At 47.2% G+C, this 16738-nt stretch overlaps 8 protein-coding genes across 8 annotated transcripts; 3 read left to right on the top strand and 5 right to left on the bottom strand.

Moving 5' to 3' along the window:
• Positions 1-485: 485 nt before the first annotated feature.
• On the bottom strand, positions 486-2046 carry N7503_007271 (aldehyde dehydrogenase family protein; the record flags this gene model as incomplete). The annotated part of the gene is made up of 3 exons (XM_057066818.1): positions 486-1382; positions 1434-1867; positions 1920-2046. 3 exons carry the CDS (start codon positions 2044-2046, stop codon positions 486-488), a joined length of 1458 nt encoding a protein of 485 aa, XP_056920499.1.
• A 392-nt stretch (positions 2047-2438) lies between these two features.
• Positions 2439-4128, bottom strand: N7503_007270 (carotenoid oxygenase family protein; the record flags this gene model as incomplete). The annotated part of the gene is made up of 2 exons (XM_057066817.1): positions 2439-3166; positions 3222-4128. 2 exons carry the CDS (start codon positions 4126-4128, stop codon positions 2439-2441), a joined length of 1635 nt encoding a protein of 544 aa, XP_056920498.1.
• Positions 4129-4706: 578 nt separating this feature from the next.
• N7503_007269 (nuclear transport factor 2 family protein) lies at positions 4707-5593 on the top strand (the record flags this gene model as incomplete). Its single annotated transcript, XM_057066816.1, has 3 exons — positions 4707-4791; positions 4839-4906; positions 4961-5593. The coding sequence occupies 3 exons, from the start codon at positions 4707-4709 to the stop codon at positions 5591-5593; spliced, it is 786 nt and encodes a 261-aa protein (XP_056920497.1).
• A 563-nt stretch (positions 5594-6156) lies between these two features.
• N7503_007268 (flavin-containing monooxygenase) lies at positions 6157-7767 on the bottom strand (the record flags this gene model as incomplete). The annotated part of the gene is made up of 1 exon (XM_057066815.1): positions 6157-7767. One exon carries the CDS (start codon positions 7765-7767, stop codon positions 6157-6159), a length of 1611 nt encoding a protein of 536 aa, XP_056920496.1.
• Positions 7768-8301: 534 nt separating this feature from the next.
• On the top strand, positions 8302-9014 carry N7503_007267 (YybH family protein; the record flags this gene model as incomplete). The annotated part of the gene is made up of 3 exons (XM_057066814.1): positions 8302-8343; positions 8391-8447; positions 8523-9014. 3 exons carry the CDS (start codon positions 8302-8304, stop codon positions 9012-9014), a joined length of 591 nt encoding a protein of 196 aa, XP_056920495.1.
• A 440-nt stretch (positions 9015-9454) lies between these two features.
• On the bottom strand, positions 9455-11595 carry N7503_007266 (fungal specific transcription factor domain-containing protein; the record flags this gene model as incomplete). Its single annotated transcript, XM_057066813.1, has 4 exons — positions 9455-10056; positions 10117-10513; positions 10553-11240; positions 11300-11595. The coding sequence occupies 4 exons, from the start codon at positions 11593-11595 to the stop codon at positions 9455-9457; spliced, it is 1983 nt and encodes a 660-aa protein (XP_056920494.1).
• A 1361-nt stretch (positions 11596-12956) lies between these two features.
• N7503_007265 (SDR family NAD(P)-dependent oxidoreductase) lies at positions 12957-13860 on the bottom strand (the record flags this gene model as incomplete). The annotated part of the gene is made up of 3 exons (XM_057066812.1): positions 12957-13505; positions 13590-13642; positions 13719-13860. The coding sequence occupies 3 exons, from the start codon at positions 13858-13860 to the stop codon at positions 12957-12959; spliced, it is 744 nt and encodes a 247-aa protein (XP_056920493.1).
• Positions 13861-14426: 566 nt separating this feature from the next.
• Positions 14427-16367, top strand: N7503_007264 (cytochrome P450; the record flags this gene model as incomplete). The annotated part of the gene is made up of 7 exons (XM_057066811.1): positions 14427-14596; positions 14658-14942; positions 15005-15140; positions 15212-15708; positions 15763-15797; positions 15849-16019; positions 16102-16367. 7 exons carry the CDS (start codon positions 14427-14429, stop codon positions 16365-16367), a joined length of 1560 nt encoding a protein of 519 aa, XP_056920492.1.
• Positions 16368-16738: the final 371 nt, after the last annotated feature.

Here is a 16738-nt window from a genome sequence, read left to right as displayed (position 1 = left end):
TCTTACTTTTCCTCTCTCCTCCATCTCACCCAATAGGAAAAATTCAATATTACACCTTTAAATGACGTACATAGAACCAGCTTTTCTTCAATTCACCCCCTCATTCCCTTCCATCATCTTTTCCTGTGCCAATGGGGAAGATGGTGGTGGGATGAACTATAAGAAAATCCCTTACAAGACGGTCTTCCTTGCCTAAATTGACATTGAACACACCCTGAACGGGCTGTAAGTCTTTCCTTGACCATCATACGTGTCGTTTGTTAGATACACCTCCAACTCCCTCGACCTATCTGACCCGTACAATATTCTGACATAACGTTTCTACAGTGGTTTCCTGCTTGGGCAAAAGGACCCCCTCGAAAAGAAGGATCTGCGGTTGAATTGAGCTTCTTTATGTAGGCATCTACGGAAGACGATGTCTCAATTAATTTACTCTCGAGGAAAAAATGATCATTCACCCATTATATGTCGCTATCCTGTTCCATTCAAGCATCATCAATACTAATATACACACTCTTTGTTTCCAGATAATTATCCATGCTAACAGTCCATCCTTCGCGACCGACTCCGCTTGACTTGTATCCCCCAAATGGCATATCCAAAGCTACAGTCGGGCTGGTGCAGTTAACACCCACATTTCCAGACTCCAATTTCTTAGCCATCCGAAGCGCCCGACTGACATCCTTGGTGTAGACAGACGCATATAGACCAAATTCGGTGTCGTTCGCTTTAGCAACAATTTCATCCTCATCCTTGAACGTGTTGATGACAGCCACCGGCCCAAAAATCTCCTCCTTCATGATTCTGGAGTTTTCCGGTGTGTCTAAAAATAGGGTCGGCTGGACGAAAAAGCCATTCGTATGCTTGGAAGGTTCAGCCCCCATTATCATTTTGCCGTCCTTCTTGCCTTGGCCAATATAGGCCTGGACCTGCTTGTATTGCATTTCATCCGCTTGGGGGCCGTGGTTGATGCTGGCTAACAAAGGATCGCCACTTTCCACCACAAAGGCCTTCTGAAACTTCTCAATGAAAGTTGGAGCAATGGATTCGTGTACATAGATTCTGGAGTTGGCCATGCAGACTTGACCACTATTCCACTGCACGGAGTGTTTTGTCTGTTCAACAGCTTTGTCGATGTTCGCATCTTCGAAGATGATCGCTGGCGACTTTCCTCCTAGTTCCAAAATAACGTTCTTCAGGTTGGACTTGGCGGATGCGGCTTGGATCAGACGTCCCGTTCTACCGGAGCCAGTGAAGCTAATCACCCGGATATCCATGTGATGCGAGAGGACATTGCCTGAGATGTGTCCGTGGCCTGAAATTATGTTGAAGACTCCTGGTGGAAATCCTACCTTTTCAATAAGAGTCGCAACCTTGGCAGACTAAGGAATGATTAGCAAATGAAACGGTAGAAAGGACAATTGTCGACCAACAGTCAATGGTGCTTTCTCGCTGCTCTTGACAACGATTGTGTTCCCTGCCATCAACGCAGGGGCAGATTTGCCGATAAGGAAAGCTACAGGCACATTCCAAGGAATAATGGCTCCCACCACACCAAACGGCTGCCGCATTGTCATATTGACAAAACCGGGAGTATTCAAGCTCGAGGTTCCCAGCGCCTGAATTCCCACTTCAGCATAGTAGTCCAAGTACTCCGCTGCCAACTCAGCCTCGAAGTACATCGACACTGGACGACCCATTGAAAGCGCCTCAAGCTCTGCAAGTTCATCCTTGGCTTCCAACATAAGACGAGCGAGTTTCTTCAGATATGCCCCTCTCTCGCGCGGGGCGAGGGAAGACCATGATGGAAATGCCGCTTTAGCTGCTGCGACGGCTGCATTTGTATCTTCTTCAGTAGCCTCGGATGCTGTGATCATATTATTAAATTTAGTGATATACACAAGACCTAGGAGTCATACCTTGTGTAAACTTTTCACCTGTGGCAGGTGAGATCAAGTCAAATTTGCCTCCATCGGATGCTTCGACGAACTGGCCCTTATTAGTTTTACAATGATTGTCTGTATAATGGGTAACACACTTTTCCATTTATAAACAAGCGCGTCTCGAAAGACTTGACATTGGGGGTTTTGAGTTATGTTCATCTTGAAACTTTCTTGACAATTTTCTCAAAACCAACAGGAAAAGGACAATATTTCAGTTGAGCCCCGGGGGTATAACGGGAACCATTAGAAAGTATGGGGCAATACAGATCCCTGCTTTGGGGTAGAAGCGTTTCAACCCCGCACATCGAGTGGCGGCTGGACCATAGCACACAGATCCTTGGTAGTACCGCGGAAACTATGCAACTAGTTGTCAAGTATTGACGGGATGCATTCATGCAGATTTTAAATGTTAGGCCATCAATTGCATAAGATCGTTGCTGATCTCAAATAGAACTGCCTATCGTTATTGTCTGTACAAGCCTTATCCTAGTGTCTTTAATCTTTCAAATAGCTAAGCTGCCAGTCAAGAGGTCTTTCCGCAGCCCGAACAGGTCCCACGTCTCCACCAGGAGCCCGTCGTTTCTCCCACTCCTCAATATCTCGATGATCGATAAAATTCCCATGCAATCCCAACCGTAATTTGAAAGGGAGGTGGATCGTTGCCAAGGGGCCACCCGCTAAACTCCCCGCATCGATGATCTCCACATCATTACGAAGCATATCTAGCCGATTTACCAACACGATGATCCACCCCTCCCCCTCTTTCCCCCCTTTCCGCGGAATGAAAGTGGGTTCCTGGAACGTAGCTCGTGGGCCAGCCCACAGTACATCTTCGGATCGGTCATCCCATCGATAGTGTCCTAGACAGTTGAACAGTCCACCCGCAGGGGAGCCGCATTTTGCTGCATCGTACTCCCTCGTGGGGTCGATTTTCGCTTGCCAGAAATGGTTGTATTTCTTTGTGACATATCTGTCATCGATACGGGAGAACTCGCCGCTGGTATTCCAGAGAACCTCGGGCTTGATCCATGATCCTGATTCTTGGTTTAGGTCGAAGACCCAGCGATGGGTGACGCTTTCGAGTTGGTTTCTTGCTCCCAAATTGCCGAATTCTTGATTCTCGGGTGGGAAGAAGAAAAATACGTTGCCGTCGGCTACAGTAAGGTCGAAAACGATGTGTCCTTGCTCGTTCTCGTAGCAGCCTGCGACATGACCATGAAAAGCTAGAAAGTAAATTAGCATGATTTGTTGCGGATTAATCGGTAGGCATCATCTCACCGTTTTCTGCGCGAAACCATTTGATGTCCTCTGGTTTCCCTCCTCTCCTGGGAATAACACCATACCATTGACTTTCCTCGGGGTCCCATGCCCAGTGATTGCCACCCTTCTTCAAACGATCCACTGAGCACTTCAACGGGGTCAATGGAAGCACGACATAATTCTTCGAGATTCCACAGTCATGAATCATTCCACAAAATGGAGACTTGTACCACGCCTCCTCGGTCTTCTTCCCATCCGCATTAATGGTATAAACGACAACATCACACGATCCATCATTTCCATCTCCACCAGCTTCGTAGCCAAAACATATCATCTCACCAGTCTCAGGATCAAATTTCGGATGTGCGGTAAATGTTGGCGACTGAACCTGCCCTTCAAAATCATACCTTCCAATCGTCTCTAGCGTGACAGGATCCATAGCGTACGGGGGACCATCTTCTTTCGTCGCAAGGAGCATTCCACGCCAGAAGGTTATGTTCGTATTGGCTACAGTGCGAATCACCCCTTTCACAGAGTCAGAGTCCGTGTAAGGGTTCCGGTATTTGCCAAATAGGCTTTTCCGAGCTGCGGTTTCTGCGATGAACCTATCGGTCTTGTTATATCGTTGTTTGAAGTCTGCATGGCCATTCTGAATTCGGATTGCGGTTACATTGCCGTCGCCACTGAAGTGGATATCCTCTTCGAAGAGTGGGGGAAATCGGTGATCAGGTTGAATCCTGAAGAATGTTCCGTTGATCTCGGGTGGTATCGTGCCGTCGACTTCGAGGTCGAAGATGTCGCCTTCGAGTCGGCATGGTAGATTGAAGGTCTGGAAAACAGGGGTGTGGGGGTATTTGACCTGGTCGCCTGTCTTTTGTCCATTGATGTAGGGGTAGTCAACAGGCATATCGAAGATGTGGGCCATATTGTTGGAGTGCCTTGTGCGATGGCAAAGCTTGGAAGTTTTGATTGTGCTATATATGGGAAAATATCTTCTAAACGCAGCAGTGCAAGATTGGAACTTTGATCGTCTGAATAATTATAGTATGGGATGATTGCTAGAGCTCGGACAATAGACATGACATCGGTACATCAGTCTTTGTCCACACCGGCAACAATTTGCTATAGAAGTGCCGGAGTAAATAAACATCTGGGGTAAATCCGGATAACTACGACGGTACACGGGACTAATTGTGAGCCAGAAAGTTAAACTATCAATCATCCTGGTAGGCCCCGCAACCTCTCAATATGCAGAGTCCCCATTTGTCGCGTATTATCGCTGTTGGATTGGATGCATCTCACCCTGTGTGCTCCCCGGCACCTGGGCATCACTCATGATCCGACCAACATGTATGATGTGGGGTCTCGAAGACAACCACATCTTCCATGGCTTGGCGCCCAGGCTTATAAGTTAAAACATGATTTTCATGTTATATTTTCACAGCTACAAACCTCTGATTGTCTATCATTACAAAGTGAATCGCTATATCTGAGCTTGGAGCCATGGCCGAACCGACCCCGAATGCAGACATTTCCGCGCTTGTAGCCACTGTGCAAGGCCTTTCAAATGAAGTTAACAAGCTGAGGGGTAATAGCTACACCTCTGGTCTTCTTTTTTTTCTAACAGATGTCCAGGTGAATCCGAGGTCAGAAAGCTGCACCACAAGTATGGTTACTACCTAGACAAGTGCCTGTACAAAGAGGTGAACTCATAATTCCACCCCGATCACATATCATGAAGTTAACCTGATAGCCAGGCCGTCGACCTCTTCGCGGACCACCCAGACACATACGTCCAATTCCTCAACGGCCGCTTCAACGGGAAAGAAGGTGTTCACCGCCTCTACATCGAACGATTTGCAAATCGGTTCGTCGGAGGCCGCAACGGCCCAATAGAGGGGTGGCTACTAGACCACTTAATGGCCCAGGATATAGTCGACTATAATCCCGAAGCCGGACGAGCAAAAGCCCGCATTCGCGCATTCATGAGTGCGGGTACACACGAATCCCTGCCCTCCGAATTCCCAGGCGGATATCGCCAGTGGTGGGAAGGGGGCCTGTACGAGAACGAGTATATTCTCCAAGATGGGGTCTGGAAGATTCTTCGGCTACGTTACTACCCTTTCTGGCATGGCTCTTTCGAGTCTGGGTGGAAGGGGTCCAAGGATTTTGTTCCGCTGTTCAAGGAGATGTTTCCTGCTGATAAGCTTGGTCCTGATGTGATACTTCAGGATGGAGGTCTTTGGCCTGATACGCGTGTTATTCCCTTCCATTACAAGCATCCTGTCACGGGGGAGGAGGTTGAGGAGGGGGATATGCGGGCTCCGAGGTGGCTTGCGGAGGCTAGTACGGCCCCACCAGCGCGGAGTATCAATGACTGGGGATTCTAAAATCGGGAGTCATGATATTGTTGGAAAAAAGTCTACTGGAACAGGATATTTGCTGAGTTATTTTCTTGGTCCAAGAACATGTTGCTCGTATGAATTACATGTTGTACAAGCTGAAGACCTGCCGAGGCTTGCTCCTTGAAAGCATAGCGGTAGCAGCCCCACTACCAGTACTTTATTTCCTTGATACCCACTTTTGTGCATTCTGCTTTCCCCACTACCCCCTCATCTTGGAACGTAGTCCATTTGGTTATGCATTGCCATACTCGGGCCCATGGCTTAGGGCCACATCTCTACCTCTATTGATACTAGCTTTTTCTGACGCCTTATGGAATATAGAGTCTGTCACCTCAGGAATTTGCCCCTCTGATCATAGGATTATGCTAAAGAAAGTTCATGTTCAGTGTGAAGTTTTTTTATTCTGTCCTAATATAGTCATAGAAGTTTCCAAATCGATCTGTCTTCCGGCCTGCCTTTCCAGAAGGATGGAAGTAACATAACACAAATTGTAAAACCAGCCACCGATATGCTAATAACAAATGAAAAGCCCTAAACCGAAACAGTAACTATTTCAAATCGAATCCAGGATATCCAGACGTGAGCGTTTGGGTAATGCTCTTGATATAATCATTCAATCCACCCAGATAGTTAAGCATCTCCTTCGGCTTGCCGGGTACATTGGTGCCCATGTACTCTGATTTAGTCTCAGGGAGCAATGTGGCATTGCCGATTTGATTGACAAGAGCTCTCCAAGTCTGTTCAGCAGAAGCCGTTGGCTCAATCTCTTTGTGGCCCTTTGTGCGCATATGAGCCAATGTCTGGGCAACCCAGTCTCCCTGGACTTCGGCGCAAGTAGGTCCGTTGCAAAAGGATGTTGGTCCCTGGGGCCCGTAAAGGAAGAACATGTTGGGAAACGCGGAAGTCATCAAACCAAGGTGCGTCCAAGTGCCATTCTTCCACTTGTCCTGCAGGAGTTCACCATTGCGGCCACGAATTTGGATGTTCAGGATTCCGCCGGTGACCGAATCGAAGCCAGTCGCGAGCAGAAGAGCGTCAAGTTCGTGGAATTGGCCGTCCTGGGTAATCACTCCGTTGGCACGCACTTCGGTAATAGGGTTTTCCTTCGCATTGACAAGGTTGACATTATCTTGATTGTATGTTTCGTAGTAACGCTGCTCAAGAGTGGCTCGCTTTGTGCCGAAATAGTACGGGGGCTGCTCAGGAGCCAAGATGGCGGCTTTCTTCGGGTCTTTGATGCGAGGAAGAGTTTTGCTACGCCAAAAGTTGTAGGCTTCCCTGTTGAGCTCTTTGTTCATGATCACCTCCCGGTATGTTGCGAGCCAGAATGACAACCCTCCCTCTTTCCAGATTTCCTCAAAGAAAGCCTCGCGTTCAGCGGGTGTTGCGGATTGCCAAGGCTGGCTGTTGAACTCCGCGTCGATACCTGCAAAGGTATGTTTGCGCAGTTCAAACATGGATCCATATACAGACTTGTCTTGTTCCTCCACGGTGAGGGGCCTTTGTCGCATAGGAAGAGCGTAGGTCGGGCTCCGCTGGAACACCGTGAGATGGTCAACCACAGGGCTGATTTCCTGAATCACTTGCAATCCACTGGACCCATTACCGACAACACCGACACGTTTACCAGTGCAGTCCAGTCCAGTCCTGGGCCACTTGGATGTGTGGAAGCAGGGCCCTTCGAAAGCGTCCAGATTCTTGAAGTCGGGAATCAAGGGCTTCGCAGCGAAACCGGTTGCTAGGATGAAATGACGGGCTGAGCGCTTCACTCCATCATTCGACGAGACAGTCCACTGACTGGCACCCTCTTCGAACTCGGCAGCAGTCACACGAGTATTGAACAGAATGTCACGTTTCAGGTGCAGCTTGGACTCAACGTGTTGGAAGTACCGGCGGATCTCCTCGACACCCGGATACTTTTCGGTCCACACCCAGTCATGCCAGATATTTTCGTTGGAGAACTCATAAAGGGGTACTTTTGTATCGACTCTCGCGCCAGGGTAGGTATTCCAGTACCAAACACCTCCGATATCTGCAGCCTCATCGATGACCAAACACTTGAAGTTCTTCTTTCGCAATTCATGAAGCACGTACAGTCCGCCAAAGCCACTGCCGACGATGATGGCGTCGAACTCCGGAGAGTCTACAATCGAGCCCATACTGCCGGATGAAAGTATGTTGTAGAGATGTAAAGATGGGATTGAAGGATGTTTGGAATCTGATAAAGGAAATCAATTTTCATTTCGAGTTGGTAACATCCGCGATTAAGTACTTTTCGTCAAGCCCGTGGCTCTTGGCCTATACAGACTTGAACGATGGATTGAAAGCCAAGGACCACCTAATACTGTGGGTACACCGGTTCATCATTGAAGAAATGACGTTTCGAAGCTATTCCATTGATCGTGGCAGTGACGCGGCGTTGCCCTCGCCCCACAAATTCTCCGAGAGAGACCCGCTATCGCACGGACTAATTATTATTAAGTCCACGCGGATGGACTTATTATCAAACCATAGCATCACTACTAATCCATATTGTTGTCTCGAATGCGAAGCGGGGAAGCTTACAGGGGGTCTCTATGTAGTGGTACCTGTGATCTATAAAACAGCACAAAAGGAATCCATGGGTTCACTGCCAACTTCACCAGCAGAGTAACACTCTTCAATTCATCAACTGAACTTTCAAAACTTTCAAAATGACAGACAAGAACGGTTTTGTCAGGGATGATGTACGCTTAGTATGATGACTTGATACCTTAGTGAGGTTACTAACAATAATATTCAGAAATCCTATGAATCAATCGAGAAACAGTATGACTTTCTCGCGATGAATAAGAGCAAGGTAAGCCGTGCTGTGTTAATTTTGAAGTCTGTAAATCAATTCTACATTATACTGATCTCAAGCTTTTTTAATCAGTATCATAACCCTGATCTAGCAGAGGCAGAACAGGAAGTGCTAGACCAGCTTTATCGAGGTTGGCTGCACTACTGGAACCACGAGTCAAAGGATGATTACCATAACGGCATGGTCGGCTCTCGTCGATTCTACGATTTTCCAGAAATGCTGAGCTATGACATGTTTGGAAACACGATTCGCGGCAACTTCAATGAACATTTCGAATCTATCTTCCCATACTGGAATGATGGCCAGATGGAGTTCAAGGATCTCGAAATCACCGCTCTCTCTCGAGACCATGCTTACTCCACAATGATTCAGCACACGTGGGGTACTGCTGGAGGTACACCATTTGACACGGCATTCCGTCGCACTGGCATTGCTCGGCGTAACCCCGAGAACGGAGAATGGAGGTGGATTCATGAACACCTGTCGTTCCCTGTTGATATGAAGACCCAGAAAGGCGATTTCACTGCTTCATTGGATCCTGGAAAGGGATTCAAGCTCCAGTAAATATGACATATCGAATTGCAATGTTCGAAATGATTCATGTTATCGGATATATATATTCTGGTTGAATGATCATAAATGTGAATTTTCCTAGTCGAATTTGCAATGCCGAGAATCACTCTCTCATATAGAGCCTTCGAATGCCATAGATATTTAAACTTGTATGAGTAGCAACACAGACTAGTGACACGGTTAAATTGAGCTTGTTCAGCCCCTCTACGCTTTAAGGCAACAATTAGCAGCCTGAGCAGATGGTTTAGGCAATGGCCTTGAAATAAAAAAACATGACAGCATCAATCATGCCTGGTCCATCTAATACCCAGGTGGTTGCCGTCCATTCTCTTCCCTCGAAAATCTACCCGTGGACGCTTATATGAGTAGTATAAATTACAATGGAGCGATTGTAAGAAAATGCTTGCTACCGCTAAATACGAATGAATTCATTATTGATCTGAGGGAGGGCCACCTATATCTCCATTCACATATGTTTCTCTCAAAAGACTTGAAAGATATTGAGAAAACCAGCTTCCCAACTCCGGATTATTAACTTGCCAATCTTCAGTTTCCCAAACTTCCAGATTTTCATTCTGCCCCGGTGCAACGCAATTTGTACGCATGGCATAATCAGCCTCTGCATCCGCAGCACCGTTGTGGGTTTCCCGATCGTCAACGGTCGCAAAATGTAAAGGAGTTCTGGAATGAGGATCCAGATAATTTCTTCCGGGATTTGAATATCTGCAATAAATTGGATCGAGTGTAGCAGGGCTGGCTGCATAGCTGCGCACTGGCTTAGCAGTTGTCGAGGGAGATGATGCTGGGCTATATTGATTGAGTCGTTCCTCCAAAGTATCCAGGTTGTCTAGCAACGCTTGAGGTGTATTCCAAAATGCGGTGAATTTCTCGCACGTGGTACGTAAAATCCTATACTTGCGCAGCGAATCTTGCGATTGTTCCCTTCTGCCAAATAAACCTCTCAGAACCTGAAGTGAGGCTGCCAACCAGACAGTACTTGCAAGGAATGGGCTCACATGTTTCACATGCCACTCTGGAAACTGTGAAAGGAAAGAATATATATCGTCGGAAGCTTGAAGGCAGTATTTCAAACCTTGCGGATCCTGACGTGCGTCTGGGCGTCCGGCATTTCTGCGAGGCGGAATTTCTCCAGGGCAGAATATTGTACCCACAACAATTTCATCGAAGGCGTGATGATGATATATCATGAATTGAGCGTGCTTTAGACTGAGGTATATGTTGTACTTTGTGCTTTGAAGTTGCTTAACCCCAGCGTCGTAGACACCGGGAGAACAATGAGCCTCAAAGTCCAGCGGGCTATTATCATGGTGAAGAGACTGAGGCATAGCGGCAGTGGTGCATTCTAAAGCGTGGACCAGTGATTGTAGTCGCGACGAGTCTTCCTGCCTCTTCCTCTTGCTGAATGAATTGCGGAAATAGTGCAGAATTTGATCGGAACATCTCTCAGCATTCATATCCATCAAAATCCCCTGTAAATTTCCTTTGTGAAGGACTTGAGCATCTCTTACAATCGAAGTGATGATGATAACCCACGCCTCAGGGTTTTCATTTCCACAGTCTTTCAACGCCTTTGGTCGAGCAACTGGATCTCGCTCCAGGAAGCAGCTTCGGCAGTATTGGTTGGAAAACCAATGCTCATCCGAAGCAGGAAGGTAGGTATCAATCATATTCCAGTCGATTGCTGTTGGCAGTCTTCGGATAACACTTGCAAATACATCCATTTTCCAAATCGCCCACCAGCACCGCCGTCCCTCTTCTTCTTCAATCCAACGCGATAAGTCACGGCCAACTTTGTAATTCTCCTCGAGAGCCTCATAATCAATGAGATGTAGATGGAGCTCATACGCGACCCGCACGCAGGATCCCAAGAGCCTCCATGCACGTCCCTTGACTCCCTTGGTGAGCTCATAGAAAGTCACCAAGACCATCGCTTGTAGAAGGCATAGACTTGGCTGCTCGTCGGAAGCTTCATCGAGCGATTCATATATCAAATCCAACGCTTGGTTATGAAATCTCATGGAATCTGACTCGTGGTGAGAGAGAGAGTCTTCAGACTGGAATCTGGCTGAATGTGAGAACATGGCTGCAAAGAGTGCTTGTCGATGGCTAGATATCTTGATAGCCTGGACTTTTTTCGCAAAAGAGGGTCGATGAAATAGAGAGAACTGATTCATTGTGTCGAAGTACAACTCCGTCCTATTCTCATATGAGCTTCATTTGCATTTACTCATGATATGAGAGAACTCTGAACATACATGTATTCGAATTCTGGCAGTGATAGGCCGAAGACATCGCAAGCGTCCGCCATGAGATTCTGTGCTGAGGCTAGATTAAGTAGTGATGTTGAGGAGAAATCTTTGTCAATTAACAGAAAGTCCGATTGGCGCCGGTCATGCGTAGGATGAATCAAAGAAGAAAGCCCGATAGCTTTGATGAAATTTGATTCGATGTCTTGAGGCTCAACATGTTTCTCGGATAATTCCATGTCTAGATCGTCGCCAGGGGGGGTAGGCGTGGCCAGCACGGACGGATCAAAGCGACGATCAGTCATGTCAAAGTTGAGTCCACCAGGTGTTGTCTGGCTGTATCTTCGGACGCTAGGAATTTGACCTGCAGGCGCGCAAAGAGGGTTCTCCGAACATATTTCGGAAATGATAGTGTCGTCCTGCAATTGTCCCGTTTTGGGCCCTGGTTTCATGCGGAGGGTTGGGTATATGCAATCATCACGAAGCCTGGTACAAAGCTTGCAGGCTGGAAGGGAGCGATCACTTTATCCCATCAGCATATCATATCCATGGGTTGGCAGCCCAGATTGGATACGTACCATTTCGTTTTCTTCCTGTTCGTAGATCATTAGAGCGTGTCCGGATATCTCTTTGCATTGCACTTGCCTTCGGCATGCCTTACAGGCTAGACGGGATCGAGAAACGCGACGCGTGTCGCTCGTAGTGGTAAATTCGCCATCATCAGGGCCAGGAGGCATGGTTCGGATGTGTCGGAACCAGTGACTTGTCCACCAAAGACGCTAGTGCAGGTAACAGGACTCAAAAGGGGTGTGGGGGGTCTTGCGAAGAATGACTTCGTGTAGGAAACGGTGGTCGAAGTGACGGCGGAATAAGTGGAGATTTTAACATGACATAGATGTTTCATCTCCTAACCGGTTTGCTTGGGCAAGTGGGGAAAGCTCCTGTGGCACGGATGTCTGAACTTTCATCTGAAAAAGAGAAAATAAAACACCTGACGTGTCCCAATTGGCCATTTTTTATTCTCCTGGATGAACGACATGTGGGCAATCTATCTTCGCGGGGTACTCCTCGCCAATAACGCCACCAACGGTTGCTGGACGCTAACATGTCCCCGTACGGGTATGGTCGGGCAACCTGTCACAACATTAATGTTGCTCAAGCTGATTCGGAACAATCTAGTACATCACAGGTAAAACATAGGATCAATCTGCTTATTTCAATGATATTACAAAATATCCTTGTCGTTGAACCTGATGGAGTTCGGTGAAAATTGGGTTGAGTGTGGAGCCTGCCAGGTGATCAACGATCACAATTTACTAATGTAAAATAGCCCTTTTTTAAACCTTAAGCTTCTTACCCCAGTCCGGGGAAGTGTAAACAACGCGGGGGATTTCAAAGATTGGACCGATGTTCATCCGAGGAAATTCACTTCATTTAGCGTAAGAATCACTTTTTGAGATTACCGGTCGGCTCTTTGAGAAATATAGTCAGACAGCCTACTCGGTAATTAGACTCTGTTCACTATTGTAATAACAAGTAACAAGCTTCCTAGTTCACGAGTGGTTTCGTAGCTTAATAGACCCAAGGTTTGGTTGCCGATAAAGGAAGATTTTCTATGTAAAGTTCGACTTCGCGGTTACTAAATATATGTTCCGGCTGCATAAAGTTATGCAGGCACTCCCAGAGTCATTCCACCGTCAACAGAAAGGACTTGCCCTGTGATCCACTGCGAGACTGGCAAACAGAAAAACAGAACAGCCTGAGCAATGTCCTCAGGAACACCCAGTCTTGGCCAGGGAGTCGCCCCCTTCATCGTCTGCAAAATGTCTTTGTTTTCCAGGTTACCCCGAGCCATCCCAGTTGCAACGACACCGGGAGCAATGCAGTTGATGTTGATTGAGTCTGGAGCATGGTCAATTGCACCCGCTCGTGTCATGTGGTTGATAGCGGCTTTGGTAGCGCAATATGCCACTTCCCCTGCATAGGCTATATTTGCTGCACAAGAGGAGATATTCACAATGCGACCCCGGCTTCCCCAAGACTCGTCGACATCTTGCTTGAGGAACTGACGAATGGCAACCCGTGACATTTTCGATGTTCCAGCCGTATTGACCTGCAGCATTTTCGACCAGAGCTCATCATCTTCATCGGCGAACTTTCTAAAAGGGGCCCAGAAGCCGGCACAATTCACAACAATATCGACACGTTGAAATTCCTGTGGGTCAAAACATTCCTAGCGTTAGCCATAACCCTTCAAATCTCGACTAAAGCAAGATATTCGGACTGTTGATGGCCTTACCTGTAGCGTTGTGTCAAACGCTGCTTCGATTTGGTCAAAGTTGGAGATGTCCACTTTTTGGGAAGATCGCCTTGCCGCCATTCTCCACGATTAGATCCGCCGTGGGTGTTGCGAGATCTTTCTCATAACCCTTGGGGTTGGCTTCGGCTTTGAGATCACAGCAAACCAAGGTTGCTCCTTCATTAGCTAAGGCTATCGCTGTCGCTCGTCCTATGCCGGAAGAGGCACCGGTCACAAGCGCGACCCTCCCTTCCAATCGCTTCTGAGACATGATGATTTCAATGAAGGTAGCAGTATATGATCGAAAGTTGAAGAAAAGTGTGAGACCAAATTCAGTTGTCTCTCAAGGGGTCAAAATCCAACCGTCCAACTCAAACGCGGTTGGCCGCGATTCCTTTAAAATAAACTTGTGGCGTTTGTTGGGCTCCGGAGGAATTAGAAATCCCCCGCCAATTCATGATGACAAGTCAAATTCAGACAATGGGGTAAAGGGCATTGGTCACTTTTCAAAAATCGCCCGACAGGATTCGTGATTGATTATGCAGCTGGCGAATGGGGGTAAATCGAAATATCCAAGTGTCCGGGGGACTTATGCGGGGAAGCCGAGATAGTCCGGTGATGGTCCGGCCTGTATTAACGTCAGCATGGCTGTACGAGTGGAAAATTCCGTAATAAGGTTAAGTACCTATAAGCCCTCTATTGGAGAGCTTCGTTAAATTGTAAAAGACAAATCTTGAATGGCTGTTTGAGACGCCACCGCTCGCCAGCATTTGTCGTTCTCAGCTTGAAGTGATCTTATAAAGGCGTACTTTGAAGAGTTTTATTGACATAATCCAAATGGCGGGTCAGTTACCCGGGTATTGGGGAGCTCTTGCTCTTTTTATTGCGTTTGGCATCTACCGCCTGCTTCAAATTGGTCGACGTGATCCGCGTATGCCTAAAGGACCTCCAACGGTACCGATCCTTGGAAACTTCCACCAAATTCCATCGAGTGGTCTATATGCTAAGTGAGCCACGCAAATGAAGTATATTCCATTCTCCTGATTAACACTTCCTTCCGCTTTTCAGATTCCGAGACTGGGCGAAGGAATACGGCCCGGTGTTCTCACTCAAGTTTGGACCGAGCAACATAATTGTTCTATGTGACCGGAAGGCCATCCATGCGTTGCTGAATAAAAAAGGTGCTATCTACTCTGATCGTCCCGCCAGCTATGTTGGGCGCCTTTTGACCCAAGGCGACCATATCGCTTTGGAACAAATGGATGACATTTGGCGTGAGAAACGAAAAGTCATTTCTCACAATTTCTCTCCAAAGAATTTGGATGAGAAGCACTATTTGGTACAAGAAGCAGAGTATGTGGCAATATCGTCTATTGAGCTTTTTCGAACTTGAGTCAAGTTCTAATGGAAAACAGAGCAACAGTCTTACTAAATGACCTGCTGAGTGCCCCCGACGGGTTCTTCAATCATGTGAGAAGATACACTGCTTCGTCAGCTTCAGTACTTGCTTTCGGTCACCGTGGGGCTACGTTCGATTCATTTTGGGGTCATGTATGTACCGACCCCGATGAGCAGAGACTCAGGCGGAAGAGATCCGGTATCGAAGACTAACAAATTTTCAGGTCGTTTACGATGTCATGGACCGATGGACTGAAGCAATGGAAGCTGGCGCCAATCCACCTGTCGACGAATATCCCATTTTAAAGCTCATTCCCAAGCAATTCGCCTATTGGAAACGACGCGCGATCGCAGCTGGTGAAGTTTTTGATTCAATGTGGGGGGAAGCGCGTCGCATTGTCGATGAGCGTCGGGATAAAGGAAACAAACGTGAATGCATCATTGATAACTTGCTCGATGAATACAACAAGAAAGGCTGGCCGATGTCCCAACATGCCTTCAACAACTTGGTCGGTGAAGTTGTCGAAGGCGCGGCGGATACCACCGCTGCCCAAATCCTCACGTTGATTTTGGCGTTTGCAAAGTATCCCCACGTTCAAGAGAAAGCCCGGCAAGAGATCGACAGAGCTTGCCCTGCAGATCGACCGCCAGCATTTACTGACTTCAAAAGCCTCCCGTATATCAATCAAATTGTTAAAGAGGGGATGAGATGGCGACCAGTGTAAGTGTTGTGAATCATTCTGACTTGTGTACCTAGCGTTGACGTTCATATCAGTGCCGTTACAGGGTTACCTCACCGTGTTCGTGAAGGTCAGTTCAGCGATACCCAACCATGTTACTTTGGCTGACCCAGATCCCTAGATGACTGGTATGAGGGCATGTTCATTCCAAAAGACTCTACACTCTTTATCGCTACTTGGGCTATCCACCACACCGAAGAATTATTTCCTGATCATGATACCTTTGATCCCGACCGCTACGTGGATCACCCTAAGCTTGCAAATGACTATGCTGGAAGCCCAGAATGGACGAGTAGAGATAAGTCTTGCCCATTCTTTTTGTCTAATCTGACTAACTGGCTTTGTCTATCTACATCATTATGGTTATGGTGCAGGCCGTCGTCTTTGCCCAGGAGTGCACTTTGCGGAGCGTAACATGTGGCGCATCGCAGCCAAGCTACTATGGGCCTATGAATTTTCTGAGCCAGTTGACACTGTGACTGGCAAGGTCATTAGTCTGGACGTGAACGCATACAACCCAGGTATTTTGCAGGCACCACTTCCCTTCAATGTTCGGATCAAGGTCAGAAGTGAGAGGCATGCTGCAACAATAGAGAAAGAGTTGACTGGTGCATTGGATTTCCTGAAGCAATGGGAGTAAGGATTTATCTTGTTGACTTTCCAAGATAATCCTTTCCTAATCGCACGCAAAGTCATAAATTTGATTTTTATTTTTGCTCTGAGAAAATGCCGCGAGACGATCTGCAACCCATCACACCGAGATTGTTTAGCGCATTTGGTTACACTCGTGTCAGAGCCTAGAAACCAGGTAATCACCAGTTTCTGTAGATAGACCAGCGCTTCCTCTTGTTCTCTTCTTTCCATACACACCACACCAATAGTAACATGTTAATCTGTCTGTTCGTTCCCTGGTCATCTTGTAGCAGCAAGCTGTAGCACTTTGCACTTCTTTTTCTCTTTTCTCCTCTGATCCTTGATCAGCACTTCACGTGCTGACAACAAGTGCTTCTC

Source organism: Penicillium pulvis (assembly GCF_028828015.1).
Source record: "Penicillium pulvis strain IBT 33274 chromosome Unknown contig_5_segment0_segment0, whole genome shotgun sequence".
In the NCBI taxonomy this organism is placed as follows: Eukaryota; Fungi; Ascomycota; class Eurotiomycetes; order Eurotiales; family Aspergillaceae; genus Penicillium; species Penicillium pulvis.
This window is presented reverse-complemented; position numbering and strand designations above follow the sequence as displayed.